We start from the raw sequence: 26,548 nt of genomic DNA, 5'->3' as shown, positions 1-26,548 counted from the left end.
GATAAAGTTGGAAATGACCCGATAAGTGGGGAAAGACTTCAGAAATCGACTACAAATGTGTATTCCGAATGAAAGCCTCCATCTGGACGATCTTTTTCAAACCCAACTGAAAATAAACTGTATTCCATGCACTATTGGATTATGTACTATAATGTCGAATTGCATTTACCATGCCTTTTTATTTTTTTTAACCTTTTAAAATCTGAGGATTTTTGGCTCACTCTGTATATCTTATCACCTCCTTACTATTCATATTATTTGGTTCAAAATGCGTACTCTTCCATAGAATAGACACAAGTGATCTGTGAGTTTATCCTTGCTAAATGTTCGCTCAGGGATTATTAGGACATGATCTGTAGGGTGTATGACCTCTGACATTTTACTGAAGGTCAGAAAGGAGAGGCCTTTTGGCTGCTGTCTATTTTAAGCATAACTGACTTGGTTTAACACTGTTCCTGAGTGTTTCACTTACTGTACAGCTTGCTGAACGCTGACCTATACTTGGATGACCTTTACTGACTGAAATGGGAGAGCCGCTGTGTGAACTGAGGTTTTACTAATACATATCAAGGGACCTGATCGTACTGCTTTCCTCATCAGTCCTCACTATAGTAGATTAATCCTGCTTCTCTTAAGGGTACTATGCACGCTCCTGTTTAAAAAGGAAATGTTAGTTTCATTAGGAGATGTTGTGCTTAATGGACTCTTTAACAGAACACTTAGCACATAGACAGGGGTTTTAAGTTGAAACACTGGCTATTTACAGAGTGTAGCAGGTTCCCACAGCTGAATGTGTATATCTTCTTAAAAAAACTGAAAAATAAACACTAAAATAAAATATATAATGTGTATGTATGATAGATATATATATTTTTTCTTTCAATTAGAGAATTTTAGGAATAGATGAAGTGCTCCTTTTTATCTGTATAATTTATAGGTAAGACTACAGTGAGCCATGGATCACACTTCCAATTTTTATCGTTAAGTGAATGTTGAGAGATTACAGGTAGTAAATAAATCTGTTAAGTGGTGCAGTCCCTGAATTATGACACAATAAAATGTCGGGAGCCCTATTTCTTTAATCTTCAGCATAGTGTAGTATTTGTACTGTCTGTATTACACAATGCTTCAACTTTAAACTGGTTTTGCTTTTTCTCTAGTTGTCACACTCGCACTATCTATATCTACTTTAGACAGACTGCACACACTACACGTTAGTAGTGAAGCAGGAGTGACAGGCACATATGCAGTTAGGCAGAGAAATATGCAAGAGCCGGCACATCCATAGATGAAAGCATTATCTTTATCCAGAAGGTCTATTGCATCCAACAATAAAATGCATATTGGAAAAAGTACAAAAGGGGGAGACTGGGCACAGAAATATAGCGGCTTAATAAATCATGGTATGATGTAAGTATACTTATCAGAATGATGGTGTCAGACGTCATCCCCTGGCATTTGGCACTATCATTCTGTGGAGTATATATTGAGGCACGTGGGTCATGGGGCCACAGCTGAGTAGGTTGGCTCAGAATGGTTTTCAGGTGCAGAGTGAGTTGGGATATACTCACCACCTGGTTAACTGGGGGGTGGGGGGAGGTGCATAGCTGCATCCTTGCAGCAGGATCACAGTCCTGAGGGGTTGTTGTTCAGTGGGGCACTGCTCCTTTGTTGTCACAGCCGTAGCACGCCACACACCCCTAACGGTGGGGAGTGCAAACCGGGGGCCCCGCTAGGGGAGTCCCACAGTCCAAAGTGCTGCTGACCACGGGTGTGCCGCATGGAACCCTCCCGGGGGGATCCCGCTAGGATCCCCCGTATAGAACTGGCACAAAAGGGTTTGACTAGCACTTGGGTGATGTGTTAAGCTAAAAAGGAGACTATTGCTAGTATAATCTATGGATGGAACTCCAGTGCCATAGGAGGGGGCAGAGCTACCTCGGAGCGGGACCTGAGGTGTTTTGGCGCCTTCCTCTGCTTACTACAGCACACACAGCACTTCCTGATCCTCAGACACGCTGGAAATGTGGTACAGGGTGTAACAAAGGGGAGAGCCACTTGTGTACACTATCCTGATCCTATCTAGGACAATAATTGTGTTTACTGTGTAATAGGGAGCGGACAGTCTTACTGGGGCAACTATACTGAGCTGCTACCTAGTCGGGTGAAGAACACTTTTTGAATTTCTACAAATTTGATACCCTGGCCAAAGAGGATACCTAGTTTGGGCAGGGGGTGTTGCAACAGTCTCCACACATTCCCACCCGTTCTGGACGTTTTGGGATGTTCCCATCGTACTAGTTTCCCCCAATATCCCTTATGGGTACTAGAGAAAATAGGATGACAATGCTAATTTTTAAATTGTGCCACACCTCCGGTTGCAAGCTTCACACCCCTACTGTATAGGACTCCATGGTCCCCTAGAGGTTTCAGAGAAATGGATTTATCGGTAAGTACCAAAATCCTCTTCAATACCTACCGGTAAATCCTTTTCTCATAGTCCATAAGGGATATTGGGCGCCTGCCTCAGTGTTTGGAATTTTCTGCAGGTTCTTGTTCTATAGTTGCCTGTTCAGTTGTTGCTGTTACCAGCCGTTGCTGGTTGTTGTATGTTAATGGTGTGCTGGTGTGTAACTCTCACCACCTTTTCTGTTGTCATGTTCCTTCTCTCCATATATGTCCATTCTCCTTCGGGCACGTTTTTACCTATAACTGCCTGTGGGAGGGGTCATAGAGAGGAGGAGCCAGCACACCCATTTGAAGAAATTTTGAAGTGCACTGGCTCCTTTGGACACAGTCTATACCCTGTCGTACTAGTTTCCCCCAATATCCCTTATGGACTATGAGAAGGATTTACCAGTAGGTATTAATCCTATTTCTCTGACGTCCTAGTGGATGCTGGGAACTCCGTAAGGACCATGGGGAATAGCGGGCTCCGAAGGAGGCTGGGCACTCTAGAAAGATTTATGACTACCTGGTGTGCACTGGCTCCTCCCACTATGACCCTCCTCCAAGCCTCAGTTAGATCTTGTGCCCGGCCAAGGTTGGATGCACACTAGGGGCTCTCCTGAGCCCTTAGAAAGAAAGTATAGATTTAGGTTTTTTATTTTCAGTGAGACCTGCTGGCAACAGGCTCACTGCAGCGAGGGACTAAGGGGAGAAGAAGCGAACTCGCCTGCTTGCAGCCGGATTGGGCTTCTTAGGCTACTGCACACCATTGGCTCCAGAGGGATCGACCGCAGGCCCAGTCCTTGGTGTTCGGTCCCGGAGCCGCGCCGCCGTCCCCCTTACAGAGCCAGAAGCAAGAAGAGGTCCGGAAAAACGGCGGCAGAAGACATCAGTCTTCACCAAGGTAGCGCACAGCACTGCAGCTGTGCGCCATTGCTCCTCATACACACTTCACACTCCGGTCACTGAGGGTGCAGGGCGCTTGGGGGGGGGCGCCCTGAGCAGCAATAAAAACACCGGCTGGCAAAAATACCACAATATATAGCCCCAGAGGCTATATATGTGGTAAATACCCCTGCCAGAATACAGAAAAAAGCGGGAGAATAGGCCGCGGAAAAGGGGCGGAGCTATCTCCCTCAGACACACTGGCGCCATTTTCTCTTCACAGTGCAACTGGAAGAAAGCTCCCCAGGCTCTCCCCTGTAGTTTTCAGGCTCAAAGGGTAAAAAAAGAGAGGGGGGGCACTAAATTTAGGCGCAATATTGTATATACAAGCGGCTATGGGGGAAAATTCACTCAGTTATAGTGTTAATCCCCTCATTATAAAGCGCTCTGGTGTGTGCTGGCATACTCTCTCTGTCTCCCCAAAGGGCTTTGTGGGTCCTGTCCTCAGTCAGAGCATTCCCTGTGTGTGTGCGGTGTGTCGGTACAGCTGTGTCGACATGTTTTGAGGAGGAGGCTTATATAGTGACGGAGCAGATGCCGATAAATGTGATGTCGCCCCCTGTGGATGGTTAGGTAAAAGGTATTAACCGACAGTGTCAAGTCCTTACATAAAAGGGTGGATGACGTAACAGCTGTGGGACAGCCGGCTTCTCAGCCCGTGGCCTGCCCAGGCGTCTCAAAGGCCATCAGGGGCTCAAAAACGCCCGCTCATTCAGATGGCAGACACAGATGTCGACACGGAGTCTGACTCCAGTGTCGACAAGGTTGAGACATATACACAATCCACTAGGAACATCCGTGACTTGATCCCGGCAATAAAAAAAAAAAAAAAAAAAAAATGTTACACATTTCTGACATTAACCTCTAAAAATGGGGTTTTTATGTTTGGGGAGAAAAAGCAGGCAGTGTTTTGTTCCCCCATCAGATGAATGAATGAAGTGTGTGAAAAGCGTGGGTTCCCCCTGATAAGAAACTGGTAATTTCTAAAAAGTTACTGATGGCGTACCTTTTCCCGCCAGAGGATAAGTTACGCTGGGAGATATCCCCTAGGGTGGATAAGGCGCTCACACGGTTGTCAAAATAGGTGGCACTGCCGTTTTAGGAACGGCCACTTTGAAGGTACCTGTTGATAAAAAGCAGGAGGCTATCCTGAAGTCTGTATTTACACACTCAGGTACTAGACTGAAACCTGCAGAGCGTGCTGCTGCAGCGTGGTCGGTGACCCTGTCAAACATACTAGTTTGCTAACATGAGAACATATTAAAGACGTCGTCTTATATATGAGAGATGCACAGAGGGATATTTTGCCGGCTGGCATCCAAAATGAATGTAATGTCCATTCTGTCCGGAGGGTATTAGAGACCTGTCACTGGACAGGTGATGCTGACCTTAAAAGGCGCATAGAGATTCTGCCTTATAAGGGTGAGGAATTATTTGGGGATGGTCTCTGGGACCTCGTATCCGCAGCAACAGCTGGGAAGAAATATTTTTACCTCCGTTTTCCTCACAGACTAAGAAAGCACTGTATTATCAGGTACAGTCCTTTCGGCTTCAGAAAAGCAAGCGGGTCAAAGGCGCTTCCTTTCTGTACAAAGACAAGGGAAGAGGGAAAAAGCTGCACCAGTCAGCCTGTTCCCAGAATCATAATTCTTCTCTCGCTTCCTCTGAGTCCACAGCATGACGCGGGGGCTCCACAGGTGTAGCCAGGTACGGTGGGGGGCCGTCTCAAAAATTTCAGCGATCAGTGGGCTCGCTCACAGGTGGATCCCTGTTTCATTCAAGTAGTATTTCAGGGGTACAAGCTGGAATTCGAGATGTCTTCCCCCCCACCGTTTCCTCAAATATGCCTTGCCGACAACTCCCTCAGGCAGGGAGGCTGTGCTAGAGGCAATTAATAAGCTGTATTCCCAGCAGGTAATACTTAAGGTGCCCCTACTTCAACAAGGACGGGGTTACTATTCCACACGGTTTGGGGTACTGAAACCGCATGGTTCGGTGTGACCCTTCTTTATATTTAAAATCCTTGAACACATACATAAAAAAATTCAAGTTCAAGATGGAATCGCTCAGGGCGGTTATTGCAAGCCTGGACGAGGGGGATTACATGGTATCCCGGGACATCAAGGATGCTTACCTGCATGTCCCTATTTACTATCCTCGTCAGGAGTACCTCAGATTTGTGGTACAGGATTACCATTACCAAGTCCAGACTCTGCCGTTTGGACTGTACATGGCACCGAGGGTGTTACCAAGGTAATGGCCGGAATGATGATACTCCTTCGAAAAAGGGGAGTTTTAATTATCCCATACTTCGACAATCTCCTTATAAGGGCGAGGTCCAAGGAGCAGTTGCTAGTCGGGGTAGCACTATTTTGGAAAGTGCTACAACAGCACGGTTGGATTCTAAACAGTCCAGAGTCACAGCTGGTTCCTACGACACGTCTACTGTTCCTGGGGATGGTTCTGGACACAGACCAGAAATAAGTGTTTCTCCCGGTGGAGAAAGCCAAGGAGCTGTCATCTCTAGTCAGAGACCTCCTGAAGCCAAAACAGTTATCGGTGCATCATTGCACGCGAGTCCTGGGAAAAATGTTAGCTTCCTACGAAGCAATCCCATTCGGCAGGTTCCATGCAAGAACTTTTCAGGGGGACCTGTTAGACAAGTGGTCCGGGTCGCATCTTCAGATGCATTAGGCTGATACCCTGGTCCTTGGAGACAGGGTTATCTCTACTGTAGTGGCTGCAGAGTGCCCATCTTCAAGAGGGCCGCAGGTTCGACATACAGGACTAGGTCCTAGTGACCATGGATGCCAGCCTTTGAGGCTGGGGGGCAGTCACACAGGGAAGAAACTTCCAGGGACTTTGGTCAAGTCAGGTGACTTCCCTACATAAATATTCTGGAACAGAGGGCCATTTACAATGCCCTGAGTCAGGCAAGGCCTCTGCTTCAAAACCAGCCGGTCCTGATCCAATCGGGCAACATCACGGCAGTCGCCCATGTAAACCAACAGGGCGGCACAAGAAGCAGGATGGCGATGGCAGAAGCCACAAGGTTTCTCCGATGGGCGGAAAATCATGTGTTAGCACTGTTAGCAGTGTTCATTCCCGGAGTGGACAACTGGGAAGCAGATCTTCTCAGCAGACACGACTTCCACCCGAGAGTGTGGGGACTTCATCCAGAAGTCTTCCAAAGGATTGTACACCATTGGGAAAGGCCACAGGTGGACATGAAGGCGTCCCGCCTCAACAAAAAGCTATAAAAGATATTGCGCCAGGTCAAGGGACCTTCAGGCGATAGCTGTGGACGCTCTGGTAACACCGTGGGTGTACCAGTCGTTTTATGTGTCCCCCCCCCCTCTGCCTCTCATACCAAAGGTACTGAGAATAATAAGAAGGCGAGGAGTAAGAACGATACTTGTGGTTCCGGATTGGCCAAGAAGAGCCTGGTACCCAGAACTTCAAGAAAATATATCAGAGGACCCATGGCCTCTGCCGCTCAGACAGGACCTGCTGCAGCAGGGGCCCTGTCTGTTCCAAGACTTACCGCGGCTACGTTTTGATGGCATGGCGGTTGAACGCCGGATCCTAAAGGAAAAGGGCATTCCGGAGGAAGTCATTCCTACGCTGATTCAAGCCAGGAAAGATGTAACTTCAAAACATTATCACCGCATATGGCGGAAATATGTTGCTTGGTGTGAGGCCAAAAAAAAAAAAAAAAAGGCCCCAACAGAGGAATTTCAACTAGGTCGATTTCTGCATTTCCTACAAGCAGGAGTGTCTATGGGCCTAAAATTAGGCTCCATTAAGATACAGATCTCGGCTCTGTCGATTTTATTCCAGAAAGCATTAGCTTCAGTACCTGAAGTTCAGACATTGTAAAAGGAGTGCTGCATATTCAGCCCCCGGTTGTGCCTCCAGTGGCACCTTGGGATCTCAACGTGGTGTTGAGTTTCTTAAAATCACATTGGTTTGAACCACTAAAAACCGTGGATCTAAAATATCTCACGTTGCAAGTGGTCATGTTATTGGCCTTGGTTTCGGCCAGGCGTGTATCAGAATTGGCGGCTTTGTCATATAAAAGTCCTTATCTGATTTTCCATATGGATAGGGCAGAATTGAGGACTCGTCCCCAGTTTCTCCCTAAGGTGGTATCAGCTTTTCACTTGAACCAACCTATTGTGGTGCCTGCGGCTACTAGGGACTTGGAGGATTCCAAGTTACTGGACGTAGTCAGGGCCTTGAAAAATTATGTTTCCAGGACGGCTAGAGTCAGGAAAATTGACTCGCTATTTATCCTGTATGCACCCAACAGGCTGGGTGCTCCTGCTTCTAAGCAGACTATCGCTCGCTGGATCTGTGACACGATTCAGCAGGCGCATTCTGCGGCTGGACTGCCGCATCTTAAATCAGTGAAAGCCCATTCCACAGGGAAGGTGGGCTCCTCTTGGGCGGCTGCCCGAGGGGTCTCGGCTTTACAACTTTGCCGAGCTGTTACTTGGTCAGGGGCAAACACGTTTGCAAAATTCTACAAAATTGATACCCTGGCTGAGGAGGACCTGGAGTTCTCTCATTCGGTGCTGCAGAGTCATCCGCACTCTCCCGCCCGTTTGGGAGCTTTGGTATAATCCCCATGGTCCTTACGGAGTTCCCAGCATCCACTAGGACGTCAGAGAAAATAAGATTTTACTCACCGGTAAATCTATTTCTCGTAGTCCGTAGTGGATGCTGGGCGCCCATCCCAAGTGCGGATTGTCTGCAATACTTGTATATAGTTATTTCCTAACTAAAGGGTTATTGTTGAGCCATCTGTTGAGAGGCTCAGTTATATTCATACTGTTAACTGGGTATAGTATCACGAGTTATACGGTGTGATTGGTGTGGCTGGTATGAGTCTTACCCGGGATTCAAAATCCTTCCTTATTATGTCAGCTCGTCCGGGCACAGTGTCCTAACTGAGGCTTGGAGGAGGGTCATAGTGGGAGGAGCCAGTGCACACCAGGTAGTCATAAATCTTTCTAGAGTGCCCAGCCTCCTTCGGAGCCCGCTATTCCCCATGGTCCTTACGGAGTTCCCAGCATCCACTACGGACTACGAGAAATAGATTTACCGGTGATTAAAATCTTATTTTTTATTGGTCTCTTGTACATTAAAAGTGCTACAGGTTATTAATCCTATATAACTTATTTTAAATTAATTCGTAATTATCATAGTACCCATTGTATGTACTCCACTTAAATTGGGCAGACCAGCAATATTAACAAAATATTATTCCCCTATTTGTCCATATAAACTATTTGCTCTACTGTTGTATATAAAATATTTCCCTTTTGTCATTTTCAGGTTAAAGCTGACGCTGCAAAAGTAGAAGCTTTCCGAGCATCTCTGTCTAAACTTGGAGACATCTACGTCAATGATGCTTTTGGCACTGCACACAGAGCTCACAGGTAATGGAGCAATGTGGTTCCCAGGTTACTGGCTGGCTTAGTTAAATTAGTAACGACTCCTGCAGTCTCATGAGAACAGTCCTGAAAGAGAGAGGGCCAGTCGGGAATAGGTAATGCTCTGTTGCTTCAACACAAATGTAACGCCATATGTTTTGCACTTCCTCGATATCAGGGAATTAAGCTCTGTGATGCTCTTGTTGGTGCTGACATATATTGAATCGCTTTAGGGATTTATTTACCAAGCGTTGATTTCTAAAACCAGTGCTTCTGATCGTGTTTAATGGCCGAAATTCTAAAAGGACCATTTTACTAGCAAAACACGGCTAGCTAAAGCATTCCCATCTGTGGGCAGGTAACATTATCAGAAATGCCGGGTTTTAAGCTGAGTACACACTGGAGCAATGTCTGTCCTTCATAAAACTTGTTATAATGTGTACATAGACTATGGTTTCAAGGACATTTGCTCCAGCATAGGAACTAATGCTTGTCGCTCCAGTGTGTACCCAACTTCATGAAGTCCATGCTTAGTAAATGAACCCATTAGTATGTACTGCAGTAAGGTGCACAGACTGGGATGGACTGGGTCTCTAAAACATTCCAAACATCCCTGGCGTCACAGGGGTATGGTTGCTACCGTAGGGATGCGTATCCACATCTCACAGGGGCATGTCTCTGAACCCCCATCTGTGTTTTGCAAGTATACTTGGAGCCATGGGGGGTGCTGCAAATCACGGGGCCTGGAGTCGCAGCACACATCCCTTTCTCTATTGCCGGTCTAGCGTGCAGTGTGCCGGGAGACCAGGCTGCTCAGCCAGGCTTTTAGGGTGGTCCAGGCTATCTGGCATTGTCCGGAAGTGCTGGGTGATCAGTCTGGCTGTGTGATCAGAGATAATCACTTATAACCTCATGAATAAGAGCATTCATGATCTATGGTGGTGGTGTAGTAGGCATAGCTGCGGGTTTTTATAGGGCTGAATTGAAGTGCACCACACATTGTGAACTGTATGGCCAGTGATGATGTATGTCCCAGCTCCGGCACTCCAAGGACTCCCGTTGGTGTGATGCGCCTGGTGCCCTCCTCAATGCAACTGCTGTGGCTGCACGCTGTAGATCACGCCAATGGCGGCACTCGGACTAATTAAAGTAAGGAAGACGGGAGTCTGCTGCCTTATAGACAACATTTCAGCGCAGTGTCGTGCTTTTATCAAGCCTTTATGGCTTGATAAAAGCGCGACACGGCACTGAAACGTTGTCTATAAGCAGCCGACTCCTGTCTTCCTTATTTTAATTAGTCTGAGTGCCGCCATTGGGGTCATAGATATATAGAGATAGATATCTGTCTCTAATATTTTATAATTTTGTACTGTGAGGACTGCTATAGATCCATGCTTTAGGTGTCTTCAGGCAAATTACTGCAATGTTCTGCTGAACAGATGGCAAACTCATTCAGTTCTGAAGAGCAGCATGCTGCCCACAACTTTTTAGGTATCCTCTTTTATATGTAACGTGAAGACATTCCAGACCCTCAGACACTTGGCATTATAGTGGGAAAAATACTTGGCAGGTGTTACTGGGTTCGTCTAATGATTGGCATTAGTGCTTGGTTGCCGCACCATTCTGTCTCTCCTGATTAGGGCAGTGGTTGACACGGTTCTATCAGGTTCTACTGCGCAAGATATTTGCCAACTGCTTCTTATAAGTGGTGTAAATGGACAGCAAATGCGTTCTGCAGAGGCTACTTGTACTCATGGCAGTGACTTGCTGAAGTGATTGGTCAGAAAAATGGGTTACTTTAACTCTGGCAGCTGTATTAGCCAACTCACATTTAACATACCTGTAACCCTGTTAGTGGGACATGGTCATGTAAGTCTTCGATGTAGGGCACTGTTACATGTGGAGTCTTTGTTGGTGGAAGCAGCTGTTTACTGATCATCTGTTGTGACGCTAATGATTCATCCAATTGTATTTGTTTTGAACACGTGGTAGATTTACAAACACTTCAAAAAAAGACTAGTGGTGGCGTTGCCAATAGCATTGTAAAAGGTAAACAGAATCTGGTTGCTATGGGCAACACTTCCACTAGTTTCTTTTAGAAGTTTTAATAAATCTACTCTCCTCTCTGCAAGTGTCTGTCTGTTCTGCCAGATCACAATTATAATGTGTGCAGGTCTCTTCCACCCTCCTGTATTCGGTTATTCATGTTCCTGTAGTTGGACATGCACATCTGCTATATAACATGCTGTTTCTATCTTTCTCCTAGCTCCATGGTAGGTGTTAACCTGCCCCAGAGAGCGGCTGGCTTCTTAATGAAGAAAGAGCTTGATTATTTTGCTAAGGCTTTGGAGAACCCGGAGAGACCTTTCCTTGCCATCCTTGGAGGGTAATTTGACTTTAATTGATTGCAGTATTAAGTGCTGCTGATATTTACCTTTTTTTTTTTTTTCTTTTTTCTTTTCTTTTATTCTTTAGTGCCCTTCCCTTTGTGCATAAAAAATTCCCATTACATGTTCAGAAACCCTTACTTAGATGGTGACATTTTTGAGAACATGCAGAGTAGATTGTTATGAGAAGTGTTATACAGGCAAAAGAAACTAGAATCCAGCTGGATACCACCTAATATGTAAACGTACATTTCAACTATGCACCGTTTTGTTAGCGCCTTGTAGGAGATTTTAAAACTGATGTATAAAAAAGGGTCCGCTTTCTAGGTATTACTTGTTAGGCTTTTCCTATACTCTTCAATATATGTATCAGGTTGGAGAATACGCTTTTATTTCTTAAATATTTTGTTTTGAAAAATCAATGACCATTACAATCATTCTGCAAAAATCTGAACCATGTTACTAAAGCTGGCCACATATCTAAAGATTGTTTCCAGCCAGCTATCTAGTTGTCTAGTTGGAAGGAAAATCTTGTAAACCTGTGGGAGCAAATGACAAACTGCCATATGCTCCCAATTTCTGACAAACAGACTAAAAGGGTCATTCATACAAGTTTGTTAAATCTTAGGGACCAATCCCTGAATCTGTATTGGCGTGATCCTGGATTCTGGTACAGAAAAATGCCAAACCTGTTACTGGCTTTCCCAATTTCTGGGATTTTTTTCTCCACCCCTGGCAGCGCTGAGCACTTGGCTCAGATGCTGACCCGTGCAGGGTATGTAGTTTGTGTGTATGTGAGTTCAGAGGTCACACTGTGCAGCCAGCCAACTTCAGCAGAGGTCTGTCTGCAGCCTTTGGGGGGAATTCAAGTGTTTGAAAAGTCAGTTGGGTGTCTGTTTTTCTCTTTCATCCACTAGGGGACACTGGAGTTCCCTCTTAGACATTAGGGGTGTGAAGCCTGCAACCGGAGGTGTGGCACAATCTAAAAAATTTGCATTGTCTGCACAGCCGGCTCCTCCCCCTTCACGCCCCTCATGCCTCAGTTTTGAAAATTGTGCTAGAGGTGTAGCACGTGGGAGCCCAGAGCTCCTGACTAAAGAAATACTTAGTGACTGCGTCAACCTAAGAAAAGGGGGACAAAGTCCAGATATATGTGAGAGACTAAGATCCCTTTTGAAGGGACCGGCATCTCTCAGCAGGAGATCCTCAGTTGCTTTAACTGTGAGTACTGGTTGTTACAAAAGGGCCCTAGTATAAGCATAGGGCATTTAGGCAGTTCACTATTACTGCTGTTATAAAGGGTAGACCCACTAGTTAGTGCGGTGCCTATATCCCCCCTGAGCCCACATATATCACCCGGAGCCCAATCAGTATGGTTAATACTTATACCCCCCTGAAAGTGCGTGTCCCAAATATCCCCCTGAGCCCAGTCAGTGTGGTTAAGACTCGTATAGCTTAGGAGCACGCTGGCCGGTTGAAAGCCGCCGTTAGCCTACGCGACGGACCATCATAGTACCGCTGCCGAGCGCTGGGACCGGGTGAGAACGGTCCTGGGGAGTACACGTTGGAGAGGGCAGAGAGTATAGTATGCTGCATTTAGCGCGGCTGAAGAGACACGGCCGCTGGTACAATTAAAGCCTCCCTCCTCCCGTTTTAAGATAAGGGGAAGTCTGGTTCATAAAGGATCATAAAGAGGTGACTGAAAAATTTCAGTGGCGGCCATCTTTATTCATTATTAGGCGCCAAGCTGAGGGACAGATATCAGTCCTCCCCCTCCTGTCACTAAACCAATAGAAGACAACAGGGAGCTTGAGGTGTAGTTAGGGCTCCCTCTGCTGGAGTTTGGTAAACTATAGCGTTTTTTTTTTTTTTTTTAGAGATATATAAGAAAGAAATGAGGATCTCCTGAAAATTAATACTTTATCCTTATGTATTTTCAAGGACTTCTACTCAAAGATCCTGAAGGAAATACTGAATGACACGGTATGACCTTATATCGCTGATGATTGACAGCTGGGTTTGTGAAGTTTGCAAAACCGGCGGAAAATAATTATAGATTTATTTATAATTAAATATATATATTTTTTATTTGTAATTAGTTTTGTATACCTTTTTTATAGGAGAAGTTTTTACAGCCGGTTCCGACCACTTCACTCCCGTCATTTACTACAGTCTTTCTCTTCCTAGTGTAAAGGGAGAAAGCTCTGCGTAATTGTCAAGTAAACGGCAAATCATGTCTAAGGCAACAACCAAGACATCTAAGACCTATTATGTGTGTACGAAGTGTAACAAGAAAAGCACGAGGGTTGGCAGCTCTGGGGTGTGCGACTCCTGCTTATACAGAGACGCACAACCTGGGAGCAGTGCTCCGGCTAGGTCATGGAAAGATATTCTTACGGACAGAATATCCAAAGAAATGGCGTAATCCCGCTAGCAACAATCAGAGTGGGTTGCGGGATTCTCAAAGACGATGGAAGAATTCCTCATCAAATTAACGCCACCCGCACAACCAGACACAAATGTGCGCAAGGCAGTTAAAAGACCCCTTCCCGTTGTTCAGGTAACGGAGGAAGAAGATGGTCTTATTATGGACAAGGAGGAAGGTGAGTTAATAGAATCTAACCTGGATGCCGACTCTACGGAAGAGGACTCGGGTATTGATTCATTAATTGACACAGTTAAAGACATACTGGACTTTAAGGGAGAAGAGGTTAAGGAGCCGGAGGAATTCGACTTATTCGAATCCCAAAAACCACGTTCAGCAGTGTTTCCCATTCCTAAATCTCTCCAAGCTCAAATGGAGGAGGCATGGAAACAACCTGATAAACGTTTTCAATTCCCAAAACGATTTCAGGTAACGTACCCTTTACCTAAGGGGGTAATGGATAAATGGGAGAATCCACCGGTAGTGGATGCTTCTCTAGGAAGATTATCAAAAAAGACAATTTTGCCGATACCTAATGTAACGACTTTAAAGGATGTTTCAGATCGTAAAGTTGACACAGCTTTAAAGTCGCTTTTTGTAGCATCAGGTGCGGCACAGAGACCTACCCTCATCTGTGCTCGGGTTAACAAGGCCATGGGAGCATGGGCCAGCCGTATTATACAGGCTATTGAGGAGGAAAATAGCCTGGAAGAGATCACTCAACAGGCGGAACACATTCGAGAAACCGCTTCATACTTATGTCAGGCATCTAAGGATGCCAGTAGGATTGCTTCGCATATCGGGAAGGAGAATTCTATAGCTCAGAGAATGGCAAGGAGATTCTGACACTAAAAAGGCAGTGGAAGCTATTCCCTTTGCGGGTGACACACTTTTCGGTCCAGAATTGGACAAATGGATTGCCCAGGCTGCGGCTGGGAAGTCCACATTCCTGCCTACTCCTTATACGAAAACCACTCCACAGGTTAAGAGAGGTTATTCGGGACCAACGTTTAATTCCTTCAGATCTCAGTCCTTTCGAGCCCGAGGAAGAGGTTTCGGTGGGTCGGCGCATGGGAGTAGAGGTAGAGGCCGAGGCCGCTCAGACAACGACCAGAAAGCAAGATAAACCTACTGACAAAACCGTGGCATGATGGTCTCCCAGCTCACCTGGGGCCTTCCCTGGTGGGCGCACGACTGGAGAGGTTTCAGGACAGATGGGCCAACACCTCTCCAGAGATCTGGATAAACATAATCTCTCAGGGGTACAGGATGGAGTTTCAAGAAAGACCTCAGTCAGTTTTTTACAACAGGTTTGCCTCTGTGCCCTCAAAAGGCAAAAGCGTTACTTGCGGCAATTCACAAATTGCTACAGTCAGAGGTCATTGTTCCAGTCCCTACCTCTCAGAGAGGAACGGGATTTTCTCTATCGTCCTAGTGGATGCTGGGGTTCCTGAAAGGACCATGGGGAATAGCGGCTCCGCAGGAGACAGGGCACAAAAAGTAAAGCTTTTCCAGATCAGGTGGTGTGCACTGGCTCCTCCCCCTATGACCCTCCTCCAGACTCCAGTTAGATTTTTGTGCCCGGCCGAGAAGGGTGCAATCTAGGTGGCTCTCCTAAAGAGCTGCTTAGAAAAAGTTTAGCTAGGTTTTTTATTTTACAGTGATTCCTGCTGGCAACAGGATCACTGCAGCGAGGGACTGAGGGGAGAAGGAGTCAACTCACCTGCGTGCAGGATGGATTGGCTTCTTGGCTACTGGACATCAAGCTCCAGAGGGACGATCACAGGTACAGCCTGGATGGTCACCGGAGCCGCGCCGCCGGCCCCCTTGCAGATGCTGAAGTCAGAAGAGGTCCAGAATCGGCGGCTGAAGACTCCTGCAGTCTTCTAAAGGTAGCGCACAGCACTGCAGCTGTGCGCCATTTTCCTCTCAGCACACTTCACACGCGGTCACTGAGGGTGCAGGGCGCTGGGGGGGGGCGCCCTGGGAGGCAAATGTAACCTATATAAAGGCTAAAAATACCTCGCATATAGCCCCTAGAGGCTATATGGAGATATTTAACCCCTGCCTGATTTCTCTAAATAGCGGGAGACGAGCCCGCCAGAAAAGGGGCGGGGCCTATCTCCTCAGCACACGGCGCCATTTCCTCTCACAGCTCCGCTGGTCAGGACGGCTCCCAAGTCTCTCCCCTGCACTGCACTACAGAAACAGGGTAAAACAGAGAGGGGGGGGGCAAATTTATGGCGATATTTTGATATAACAAAGCAGCTATAAGGGAGCACTTATTATAAGGCTATCCCTGATATATATATATATATATATATAGCGCTTTTGGTGTGTGCTGGCAAACTCTCCCTCTGTCTCCCCAAAGGGCTAGTGGGTCCTGTCTTCGTTAGGAGCATTCCCTGTGTGTCTGCTGTGTGTCGGTACGTGTGTGTCGACATGTATGAGGACGATATTGGTGTGGAGGCGGAGCAATTGCCAAATATGAGGATGTCACCCCCTAGGGAGTCGACACCAGAATGGATGCCTTTATTTATGGAACTACGGGATAGTGTCAACACGCTAAAGCAGTCGTTTGACGACATGAGGCGGGCGGACAATCAATTAGTGCCTGTCCAGGCGACTCAAACACCGTCAGGGGCTGTGAAACGCCCTTTGCCTCAGTCGGTCGACACAGACCCAGACGCAGGCACTGACTCCAGTGGTGACTGTGACGAATCAACCGTATTTTCCAGTAGGGCCACACGTTATATGATTTTGGCAATGAAGGAGGCGTTACATTTAGCTGATACTACAGGTACCACTAAACAGGGTATTATGTGGGGTATGAAAAAACTACCTATAGTTTTTCCTGAATCAGAAGAATTAAATGACGTGTGTAATGAAGCGTGGGTTGCCCCTGATAAAAAGCTGATAATTTCAAAGAAATTATTGGCATTATACCCTTTCCCGCCAGAGGTTAGGGAGCGCTGGGAAACACCTCCTAGGGTGGACAAGGCGCTAACACGCTTATCTAAACAAGTGGCGTTACCCTCTCCTGAGACGGCCGCACTTAAAGATCCATCAGATAGGAGGATGGAAAATATCCAAAAAAGTATATACACACATGCAGGTGTTATACTACGACCAGCTGTAGCGACTGCCTGGATGGGCAGTGCTGGGGTAGTTTGGTCAGAGTCCCTGATTGAAAATATTGATACCCTGGACAGGGACAATATTTTACTGTCGTTAGAACAAATAAAGGATGCATTTCTTTATATGCGTGATGCACAGAGGGATATCTGCACACTGGCATCACGGGTAAGTGCTATGTCCATTTCGGCCAGAAGAGCTTTATGGACGCGACAGTGGACAGGCGATGCGTATTCAAAACGGCATATGGAAGTTTTGCCGTATAAAGGGGAGGAGTTATTTGGAGTCGGTCTATCAGATTTGGTGGCCACGGCTACAGCCGGGAAATCCACCTTTCTACCTCAAGTCACTCCCCAACAGAAAAAGGCACCGACTTTTCAACCGCAGCCCTTTCGTTCCTTTAAAAATAAGAGAGCAAAGGGCTATTCATATCTGCCACGAGGCAGAGGTCGAGGGAAGAGACAGCAACACGCAGCTCCTTCCCAGGAACAGAAGCCCTCCCCGGCTTCTACAAAAGCCTCAGCATGACGCTGGGGCTTCTCAAGCGGACTCGGGGACGGTGGGCGGTCGTCTCAAAAATTACAGCGCGCAGTGGGCTCACTCGCAGGTAGATCCCTGGATCCTGCAGATAATATCTCAAGGGTACAGGTTGGAATTGGAGACAGATCCACCTCGCCGTTTCCTGAAGTCTGCTTTACCAACGTCCCCCTCCGAAAGGGAGACGGTTTTGGAAGCCATTCACAAGCTGTACTCTCAGCAGGTGATAGTCAAGGTACCTCTTCTACAACAAGGGAAGGGGTATTATTCCACTCTTTTTGTGGTACCGAAGCCGGATGGCTCGGTAAGGCCTATTCTAAATCTGAAGTCCTTGAACCTGTACATAAAGAAGTTCAAGTTCAAGATGGAGTCACTCAGAGCAGTGATAGCGAACCTGGAAGAGGGGGACTTTATGGTATCCTTGGACATCAAGGATGCGTATCTCCACGTTCCAATTTACCCCTCACACCAGGGGTACCTCAGGTTCGTTGTACAAAACTGTCACTATCAGTTTCAGACGCTGCCGTTCGGATTGTCCACGGCACCTCGGATCTTTACAAAGGTAATGGCCGAGATGATGATTCTTCTTCGAAGAAAAGGCATATTAATTATCCCATACTTGGACGATCTCCTAATAAGGGCAAGGTCCAGAGAACAGCTAGAGATGGGATTAGCACTGTCTCAAGAAGTGCTAAAACAGCACGGGTGGATTCTGAATATTCCAAAATCCCAGTTAATGCCGACAACTCGTCTGCTGTTCCTAGGGATGATTCTGGACACTGTTCAGAAAAAGGTTTTTCTCCCGGAGGAAAAAGCCAAGGAGTTATCCGAGCTTGTCAGGAACCTCCTAAAACCAGGAAAGGTGTCTGTACATCAATGCACAAGAGTCCTGGGAAAAATGGTGGCTTCTTACGAAGCAATTCCATTCGGCAGATTCCACGCAAGAATTTTCCAAAGGGATCTGTTGGACAAATGGTCAGGGTCGCATCTTCAGATGCACCTACGGATAACCCTGTCTCCAAGGACAAGGGTGTCTCTTCTGTGGTGGTTGCAGAGTCCTCATCTATTGGAGGGCCGCAGATTCGGCATACAGGATTGGATCCTGGTGACCACGGACGCCAGCCTGAGAGGCTGGGGAGCAGTCACACAAGGAAGAAACTTCCAGGGAGTATGGACGAGTCTGGAAACGTCTCTTCACATAAACATTCTGGAACTAAGAGCAATATACAATGCTCTAAGCCAGGCAGAACCTCTGCTTCAGGGAAAACCGGTGTTGATCCAGTCGGACAACATCACGGCAGTCGCCCATGTGAACAGACAGGGCGGCACAAGAAGCAGGAGTGCAATGGCAGAAGCTGCAAGGATTCTTCGCTGGGCAGAGAATCATGTGATAGCACTGTCAGCAGTGTTCATCCCGGGAGTGGACAACTGGGAAGCAGACTTCCTCAGCAGACACGATCTTCACCCGGGAGAGTGGGGACTTCATCCAGAAGTCTTCCACATGCTGGTAACCCGTTGGGAAAGACCAATGGTGGACATGATGGCGTCTCGCCTCAACAAAAAACTGGACAGGTATTGCGCCAGGTCAAGAGATCCGCAGGCAATAGCTGTGGACGCGCTGGTAACGCCTTGGGTGTACCGGTCGGTGTATGTGTTTCCTCCTCTGCCTCTCATACCAAAAGTATTGAGAATTATACGGCAAAGAGGCGTAAGAACGATACTAGTGGTTCCGGATTGGCCAAGAAGGACTTGGTACCCGGAACTTCAAGAGATGATCACGGAAGATCCGTGGCCTCTACCTCTAAGGAGGGACTTGCTTCAGCAGGGTCCCTGTCTGTTTCAAGACTTACCGCGGCTGCGTTTGACGGCATGGCGGTTGAACGCCGGATCCTAAAGGAAAAAGGCATGCCGGAAGAAGTCATTCCTACTTTGATTAAAGCAAGGAAGGAAGTAACCGTGCAACATTATCACCGAATTTGGCGAAAATATGTTGCGTGGTGCGAAGATCGGAGTGCTCCGACGGAGGAATTTCAACTGGGTCGATTCCTACATTTCCTGCAATCAGGATTGTCTATGGGTCTCAAATTGGGATCTATTAAGGTTCAAATTTCGGCCCTGTCGATTTTCTTTCAAAAAGAATTGGCTTCAGTCCCTGAAGTCCAGACCTTTGTTAAGGGAGTGCTGCATATACAGCCTCCTGTGGTGCCTCCAGTGGCACCGTGGGATCTCAATGTGGTTTTGGACTTTCTAAAATCTCATTGGTTTGAACCACTAAATAAGGTGGATTTGAAATATCTCACTTGGAAAGTGACCATGCTTCTAGCCCTGGCTTCTGCCAGGAGAGTATCAGAATTGGCAGCTTTATCTTACAAAAGCCCATATCTGATTTTCCATTCGGACAGGGCAGAACTGCGGACTCGTCCGCATTTTCTCCCTAAGGTGGTGTCAGCATTTCATCTGAACCAGCCTATTGTAGTGCCTGCGGCTACAAGTGACTTGGAGGACTCCAAGTTACTGGACGTTGTCAGAGCATTAAAAATATATATTGCAAGGACAGCTGGAGTCAGAAAATCTGACTCGTTGTTTATATTGTATGCACCCAACAAGATGGGTGCTCCTGCGTCTAAGCAGACGATTGCTCGTTGGATCTGTAGCACAATCCAACTTGCACATTCTGTGGCAGGCCTGCCACAGCCTAAATCTGTAAAGGCCCACTCCACGAGGAAGGTGGGCTCATCTGGGGCGGCTGCCCGAGGGGTCTCGGCATTACAACTTTGCCGAGCAGCTACGTGGTCAGGGGAGAACACGTTTGTAAAATTTTACAAATTTGATACTCTGGCTAAGGAGGACCTGGAGTTCTCTCATTCGGTGCTGCAGAGTCATCCGCACTCTCCCGCCCGTTTGGGAGCTTTGGTATAATCCCCATGGTCCTTTCAGGAACCCCAGCATCCACTAGGACGATAGAGAAAATAAGATTTTACTTACCGATAAATCTATTTCTCGGAGTCCGTAGTGGATGCTGGGCGCCCATCCCAAGTGCGGATTATCTGCATAAATTGTACATAGTTATTGTTAACTAATTCGGGTTATTGTTGAAGGAAGCCATCTTTCAGAGGCTCCGCTGTTATCATACTGTTAACTGGGTTTAGATCACAGGTTGTACGGTGTGATTGGTGTGGCTGGTATGAGTCTTACCCGGGATTCAAAATCCTCCCTTATTGTGTACGCTCGTCCGGGCACAGTACCTAACTGGAGTCTGGAGGAGGGTCATAGGGGGGAGGAGCCAGTGCACACCACCTGATCTGGAAAAGCTTTACTTTTTGTGCCCTGTCTCCTGCGGAGCCGCTATTCCCCATGGTCCTTTCAGGAACCCCAGCATCCACTACAGACTCCGAGAAATAGATTTATCGGTAAGTAAAATCTTATTTTATTCCAGTCTTTTTGTCGTGCCAAAGCCAGACGGGACAGTCAGACCTATTCTCAATTTAAAAGTTTTAAACCAATTTCTAAGGGTCTACAGATTCAAGATGGAATCAATCCAGTCAGTCATTGCAGGTTTGGAACAAGAAGAGTTCATGGTATCCATGGACATAAAAGATGCGTACCTACATATCCCGATTTGGTCCCCCCACCAGGCTTACCTACGGTTTGCACTGGTGAAGGATCATTACCAATTCAGAGCTTTACCATTCGGCCTATCCTCAGCCCCAAGGATCTTCACGAAGATCATGGCGGTCATGGTGGCAGAATTAAGGTTACTGGGAATCGCAATAATACCTTATCTAGACGATCTCCTAATCAAGGCCTCTTCTCAGGAGAAGCTGATAAAGGATGCTCCGACATCTCGCCAATTTCTGATCCAACACGGATGGATTGTGAATTTCCAGAAATCCAACCTCATTCCAATTCAACGGATTCAGTTCCTAGGCCTGATATTGGACACGGTGGAATTGAGAATTTTTCTGCCAGAATCCAAAATTCAGGACATACGGAAATTGGTGACTCGGGTACTAAAGACACCGACTGTTTCTCTACACCTCTGTGTACAACTTCTCGGGAAGATGGTAGCGTCGTTCGAAGCTCTCCAGTACGGCATACTTCATTCCCGACCTTTTCAGATGAACCTCATTGCTCAAGGAGCAGGGGCACATTGGCTGCTGCATCGGAGAATTTGCCTTCAACCACAAGTTCGTGTCTCCCTGACATGGTGGTTGGTGCACAAGAATCTTGCAGCAGGGAAAAGATGCGGCATTTGGGACTGGAGGATTCTGACAACGGACGCCAGTCTCAGAGGTTGGGGTGCCGTCCTGGAAGACCATCAATTTCAGGGAAGATGGACATTGCAGGACAGCAGATTACCCATAAACATTCTCGAATTAAGAGCAGTTTACAATGCACTTCTCTTGGCAGAAGACCTGGTCATGGGTCAGCACGTACGAATACAGTCGGACAATGTCACGACGACTGCTTACATAAACAGTCAAGGGGGAATAAAGAGCAAGATGGCGTTAAAGGAATCAACAAAGATCCTGTTGTGGGCAGAGAGGCGAAACATCATCCTCTCGGCAATATTCATCCCAGGTGTAGAAAATTGGGAAGCAGATTATCTCAGTCGACAGGACATGCATCCGGGAGAGTGGTGTCTTCATCCACGGATCTTCAAGATGGTAGTGCGGAGATGGGGCCTTCCGCAGGTCGACCTCATGGCGTCGAGGCAGAACCACCAGCTGCCAAGATATATATCCAGGACAAGGGATACTGCAGCAGAAGGAGTAGATGCGTTGACACTTCATTGGGATTACGAAATGGTTTACATCTTTCCACCCTTCCCACTCATTCCAAAGATACTGAAGAGGATGAAACGAGAACAAGTGTGGGCGATTCTGATTGCTCCGGATTGGCCACACAGGAGTTGGTACTCAGACCTACAAGGGTTGCTGTCAGAAGACCCTTGGCGGTTACCTCAAAGAGAGGACCTGCTGTCTCAAGGACCGTTTCTTCACCCAGACCTGAACAGACTGCGTTTGACGGCGTGGCTGTTGAAACCAGGATCTTAAGGAATAGAGGAATACCTAGAAGAGCTATTTCCTACAATGATTGCGGCTTGGAAGCTGGTGACAGCTGGGCATTACTACAGAATTTGGAAGAAATACATAGACTGGTGTCAGGAACGTGGATGGGATTCGAAGACCTTCCATTTATCCGGACTTTTACTCTTCCTTCAAGCCGGACTAACCTTAGGTCTGCGGTTGGGATCTCTGAAGGTTCAAGTGTCGGCCCTTTCCATTCTTTTTCAACAACGATTGGCATCCTTACCAGAGGTTCAGACCTTTTTACAGGGGGTGTTATGGATACGGCCCCCTTTTCGTTCCCCCACGGCACCATGGGATCTAAATTTGGTGTTAGATTTTTTGAGATCACATTTATTTGAGCCGTTACCAAGGACAGACCTAAAATATCTTTCTTGGAAGGTAACGTTATTGCTAGCTTTAGCTTCGGCTAGGCGGGTCTCTGAGTTAGGAACCTTGTCGTGTAAAAGTCCCTTTTTGATTTTTCATGAGGATCGGGCAGAGCTCCGTACAAGAGCTGATTTCCTCCCTAAGGTTGTTTCGGGTTTTCATGTAACCCAACCAATTGTGGTCCCATCCTTCAAGGATCTAGTGCAGGGGTGGGCAATTATTTCAGCCGAGGGGCCACTTGACATTTCCTGTCGGTGTCTGAGGGCCACATACAAAATAGCAGCTCCCCCCACTTGCCAAAAATATAGGGACGTGCTTCATGTGGAAGGGGTGTGGGCAAAAAATAATACAGATTCATATTAGGCTGCACAATAGTCTCCATTATTCAAATTGCGCCACACAGCGCCACTTACACACATTACACCAGATAGAGCCCCTTTTACACAGTAGGGAAGGTAGAGCCCCTTTTACACATTACAGCAGGTAGAGCCCCCTTTTACACAAATATTTTATTTAGGATAATTATTGTGCAGCAAGCAAATTATCCAGTGTCTTATGGCCCCTGAGGAAAGGTGTGACACAGTGACAGAACACGGGGAGGGGGGGTGACAGTGACAGAACACGGGGTGTGTGACACGGTGACAGAACACGGTGGGGGTGACAGAACACGGGGGGGGGGGGGGGTGACACGGTGACAAAACACGGGGGGGGGGGGGGTGACAGTGACAGAACACGGGGAGGGGGGGTGACGGAACACGGTGGGGGTGACACGGTGACGGAACACGGTGGGGGTGACACAACACGGAGGGGGTGGGTGACACGGTGACAGAACACGGTGGGGGGGGTGACACGGTGACAGAACACGGTGGGGGGGGTGACACGGTGACAGAACACGGTGGGTGTGACACGGTGACAGAACACGGTGGGTGTGACACGGTGACAGAACACGGGAGGGGTTGGTACAGCGAGAGCTAAAGATCTCTCCCCCAAACCTAAAAACAGACTGACGCCACTGCCCGCACACACAAATATACGCATACTATCTCACACACACACACACACACACACACACACACTCCTTTCTTTCTCTCACTCACTTTTCCCATTAACTTTACTGATCTGGCTGGCAGTGGCAGGAAGGATGGATCTATTCTGTACAAGCCTGGCTCTTGTCCCGTGTAGCCCCACCCCCTCCTCAACACGTAGCTCCGCCCCTTTTCTGCTGAACTTAGCCGTTGTCACTGGGGACTCTGGAGGAGGGAGGAGGCTGCTACAACGCAGCAGCAGGGGAGAGAGGTGCCGCCGGCAGCTTGGAGGTACTGCAGCTCAGAGCAATGACAAGCAGCTCAGCCGTTCGGGCCGCTTGTCATTGCTCGCTGGTGGGAAGCAGTGGGCCGGACAGGATTGGTTTGCGGGCCGCATCCGGCCCGCGGGCCGTATTTTGCTCACCCCCTAATCTAGCGGATGGGTATGTGTCCGAGCTTTAAAGGTGTATGTACAAATTACATCGTCTTTCCGAAGGTCAGACCATTTGTTCGTCCTTTATGATGGACCAAAGAAGGGTTGGCCAGCTTCTAAGCAGACCCTATCTCGATGGATTAGACTTGCCATTAGGCAAGCTTATATTGCCTGTGGTAAACAGGTTCCGTTGCGGATGACTGCGCATACCACTCGATCAGTGGGTGCCTCCTGGGCGGCTGCCAGAGGTGGTTCCACTTCTCAACTTTGCAGTGCGGCGACGTGGTCCTCAGCCCACACGTTCGCGAAGTTTTATAAGTTTGATACCTTTGCGTCCGAAGATGCTAAGTTCGGACGTTTGGTTTTGCAGGCAACAGATAGCACTCCCACCCTGGGAGATAACTTTGGGACGTCCCCTAATGTCTAAGGTATGCTCCAGTGTCCCCTAGTGGATGAAAGAGAAAAGAGGATTTTGGTACTTACCGATAAATCCATTTCTCTGAATCCTCTAGGGGACACTGGACGCCCGCCTCTGTGCTGTCAATCCTGCTGTGTTTATAGTTCTTGTTCATACAGTTCGTACAAACCGTTGGTTTTTCGTTTTATGAAGTTTCTTGGATGCTGTTTGGCATGTTGTACGGTTCGGTTCCTCGCCATAGGCTCTCTTATCGTGTCCTCGTCTCTCAGTCAAAATTTTCAAAACTGAGGCATGAGGGACGTGAAGGGGGAGGAGCCTCCTGTGCAGACAATGCAAATTTTTTAGATTGTGCCACACCTCCGGTTACACATCTCTGGTTGCAGGCTTCACACCCCTAATGTCTAAGAGGAACTCCAGTGTCCCCTAGAGGATTCAGAGAAGTGGATTTATCGGTAAGTACCAAAATCCTTTTTTTTCTTTTTTTTTCCTGTCTAAAAGACAGGGAAAAAGACACCCAACCGACTTTTTCATACATTAGAATTTCCACCTTTTGAGTCAGTGCTGTGGTCACAGTGAGTGACACTGTCACATGGGCATCCCGGAGATCGTTGGTGATGATGATGGTAGCCGTAGTTCCAAAAATGCCCTAGGATAGGTTTCTCTAGTTATCGGTTACCAAATTTTCTTCCAACCAGTCAACTGGTTAGCTTCCTGGAAGCATGGGGGCTGATTCAGAGGGGGACTCAAGGCAGTAGCAAGCTGCTACTGAGAATGTATGCTAATATATGTACATACTGTATGCTAATATGGCAAGTGGCGTCTTGTGCAAATGGACTTGTGACGCCTTTTGTGATAGCGGACGCAGCTTGAAATCATACATTGGCCATCTGAGTAGCTCCAGGTTACGTAGGATGATCATTGTTTTGACGCTGTATGCTTCTGGAAATGTGTTTTGGAAGATGCAGAACTTGGCCTCAGCATGCCTACAAAATGGGGGGAGAGACAGGCCCCAGTTTTGTAATACGCTCACTATTGCTTCCTACAAATGGCCGCAGCATGTCACTCACCCACAGTCTGCACAATTCTCTCACCATCTGGTCTGATTCATGCACATAACCTGGAGATGTGTGTCCAGCTTTATTGTCCTGTTACCTGCTGTAATCATTAAATGTCGTGTTTTTTTTTATTTATTGCTCTCAGTGTACTATGAGGTACTCATGGCAGCCCCCAACCAGATTGAAATTGCCCTAGAACACTTGTGTATGTGTGTGTAAACCACTGCTACATGGAGCTTTAGAATAACCTGTAATTCTTTATTATACAGAATTACATGATGCTTTGCAAACCAGCACTGGTCCTTCATATAATCATAGATACACAAGTAAAATATTTAAGAGTTTAATTAGACCCGGATAAGGCTCCTTATAACTTTAACAAGTTAGGGTGGAGTTATTTAAATGTTGCCACGTTCTAGTCCTCAAGGATTAATGGATACAGTACTATACAGACTGTTTTATATGCAGTAGCAAAGTGAGCGTTTTGATCTAGTCGCTGCGGTTTCCTAAAAAAAAAAAACAAATCCATTGTATTACCCGGCTTCCTGAACCATACCCGAAGCATCTTTTATACCAATAGAACCTCTAAATCGGGCTTGGTCAACCTGTGGTTCTCCAGCTGTTGTGAAACAAAGTCCCATATGCTTTACTAGGTGATTAATGTGAGGGTATGCTGGGACTTTTAGTTTCACATGGCTGGAGAGCTACAGGTTTGCAAGGCTTGTTGTAGGTATTTGTAAATATACCATGTCCATATAGTATTGCCTGTGCATTATATATTTTTCTGTGCTGTAAACAGATTAGTAAGAAGTGCTCATTCATGTGAATGCTGCGGCTGGGCCT

At 47.1% G+C, this 26,548-nt stretch overlaps 1 protein-coding gene across 1 annotated transcript in view; it reads left to right on the top strand.

Moving 5' to 3' along the window:
• Window positions 1-26,548, top strand: part of LOC134949004 (phosphoglycerate kinase) — a 99,188-nt gene that overhangs the window by 32,904 nt on the left and 39,736 nt on the right. The window contains exons 5-6 of the mRNA XM_063937330.1: window positions 8,734-8,837; window positions 11,098-11,217. Coding sequence (XP_063793400.1) covers window positions 8,734-8,837; window positions 11,098-11,217 — 224 coding nt within the window. The remainder of the gene's footprint in view (window positions 1-8,733; window positions 8,838-11,097; window positions 11,218-26,548) is intronic.

Source organism: Pseudophryne corroboree, chromosome 8 (genome assembly GCF_028390025.1).
Source record: "Pseudophryne corroboree isolate aPseCor3 chromosome 8, aPseCor3.hap2, whole genome shotgun sequence".
Lineage (NCBI taxonomy): Eukaryota > Metazoa > Chordata > Amphibia > Anura > Myobatrachidae > Pseudophryne > Pseudophryne corroboree.
Note: the sequence above shows the minus strand (reverse complement) of the source record. Positions and strands in the feature narration are given on the sequence as shown.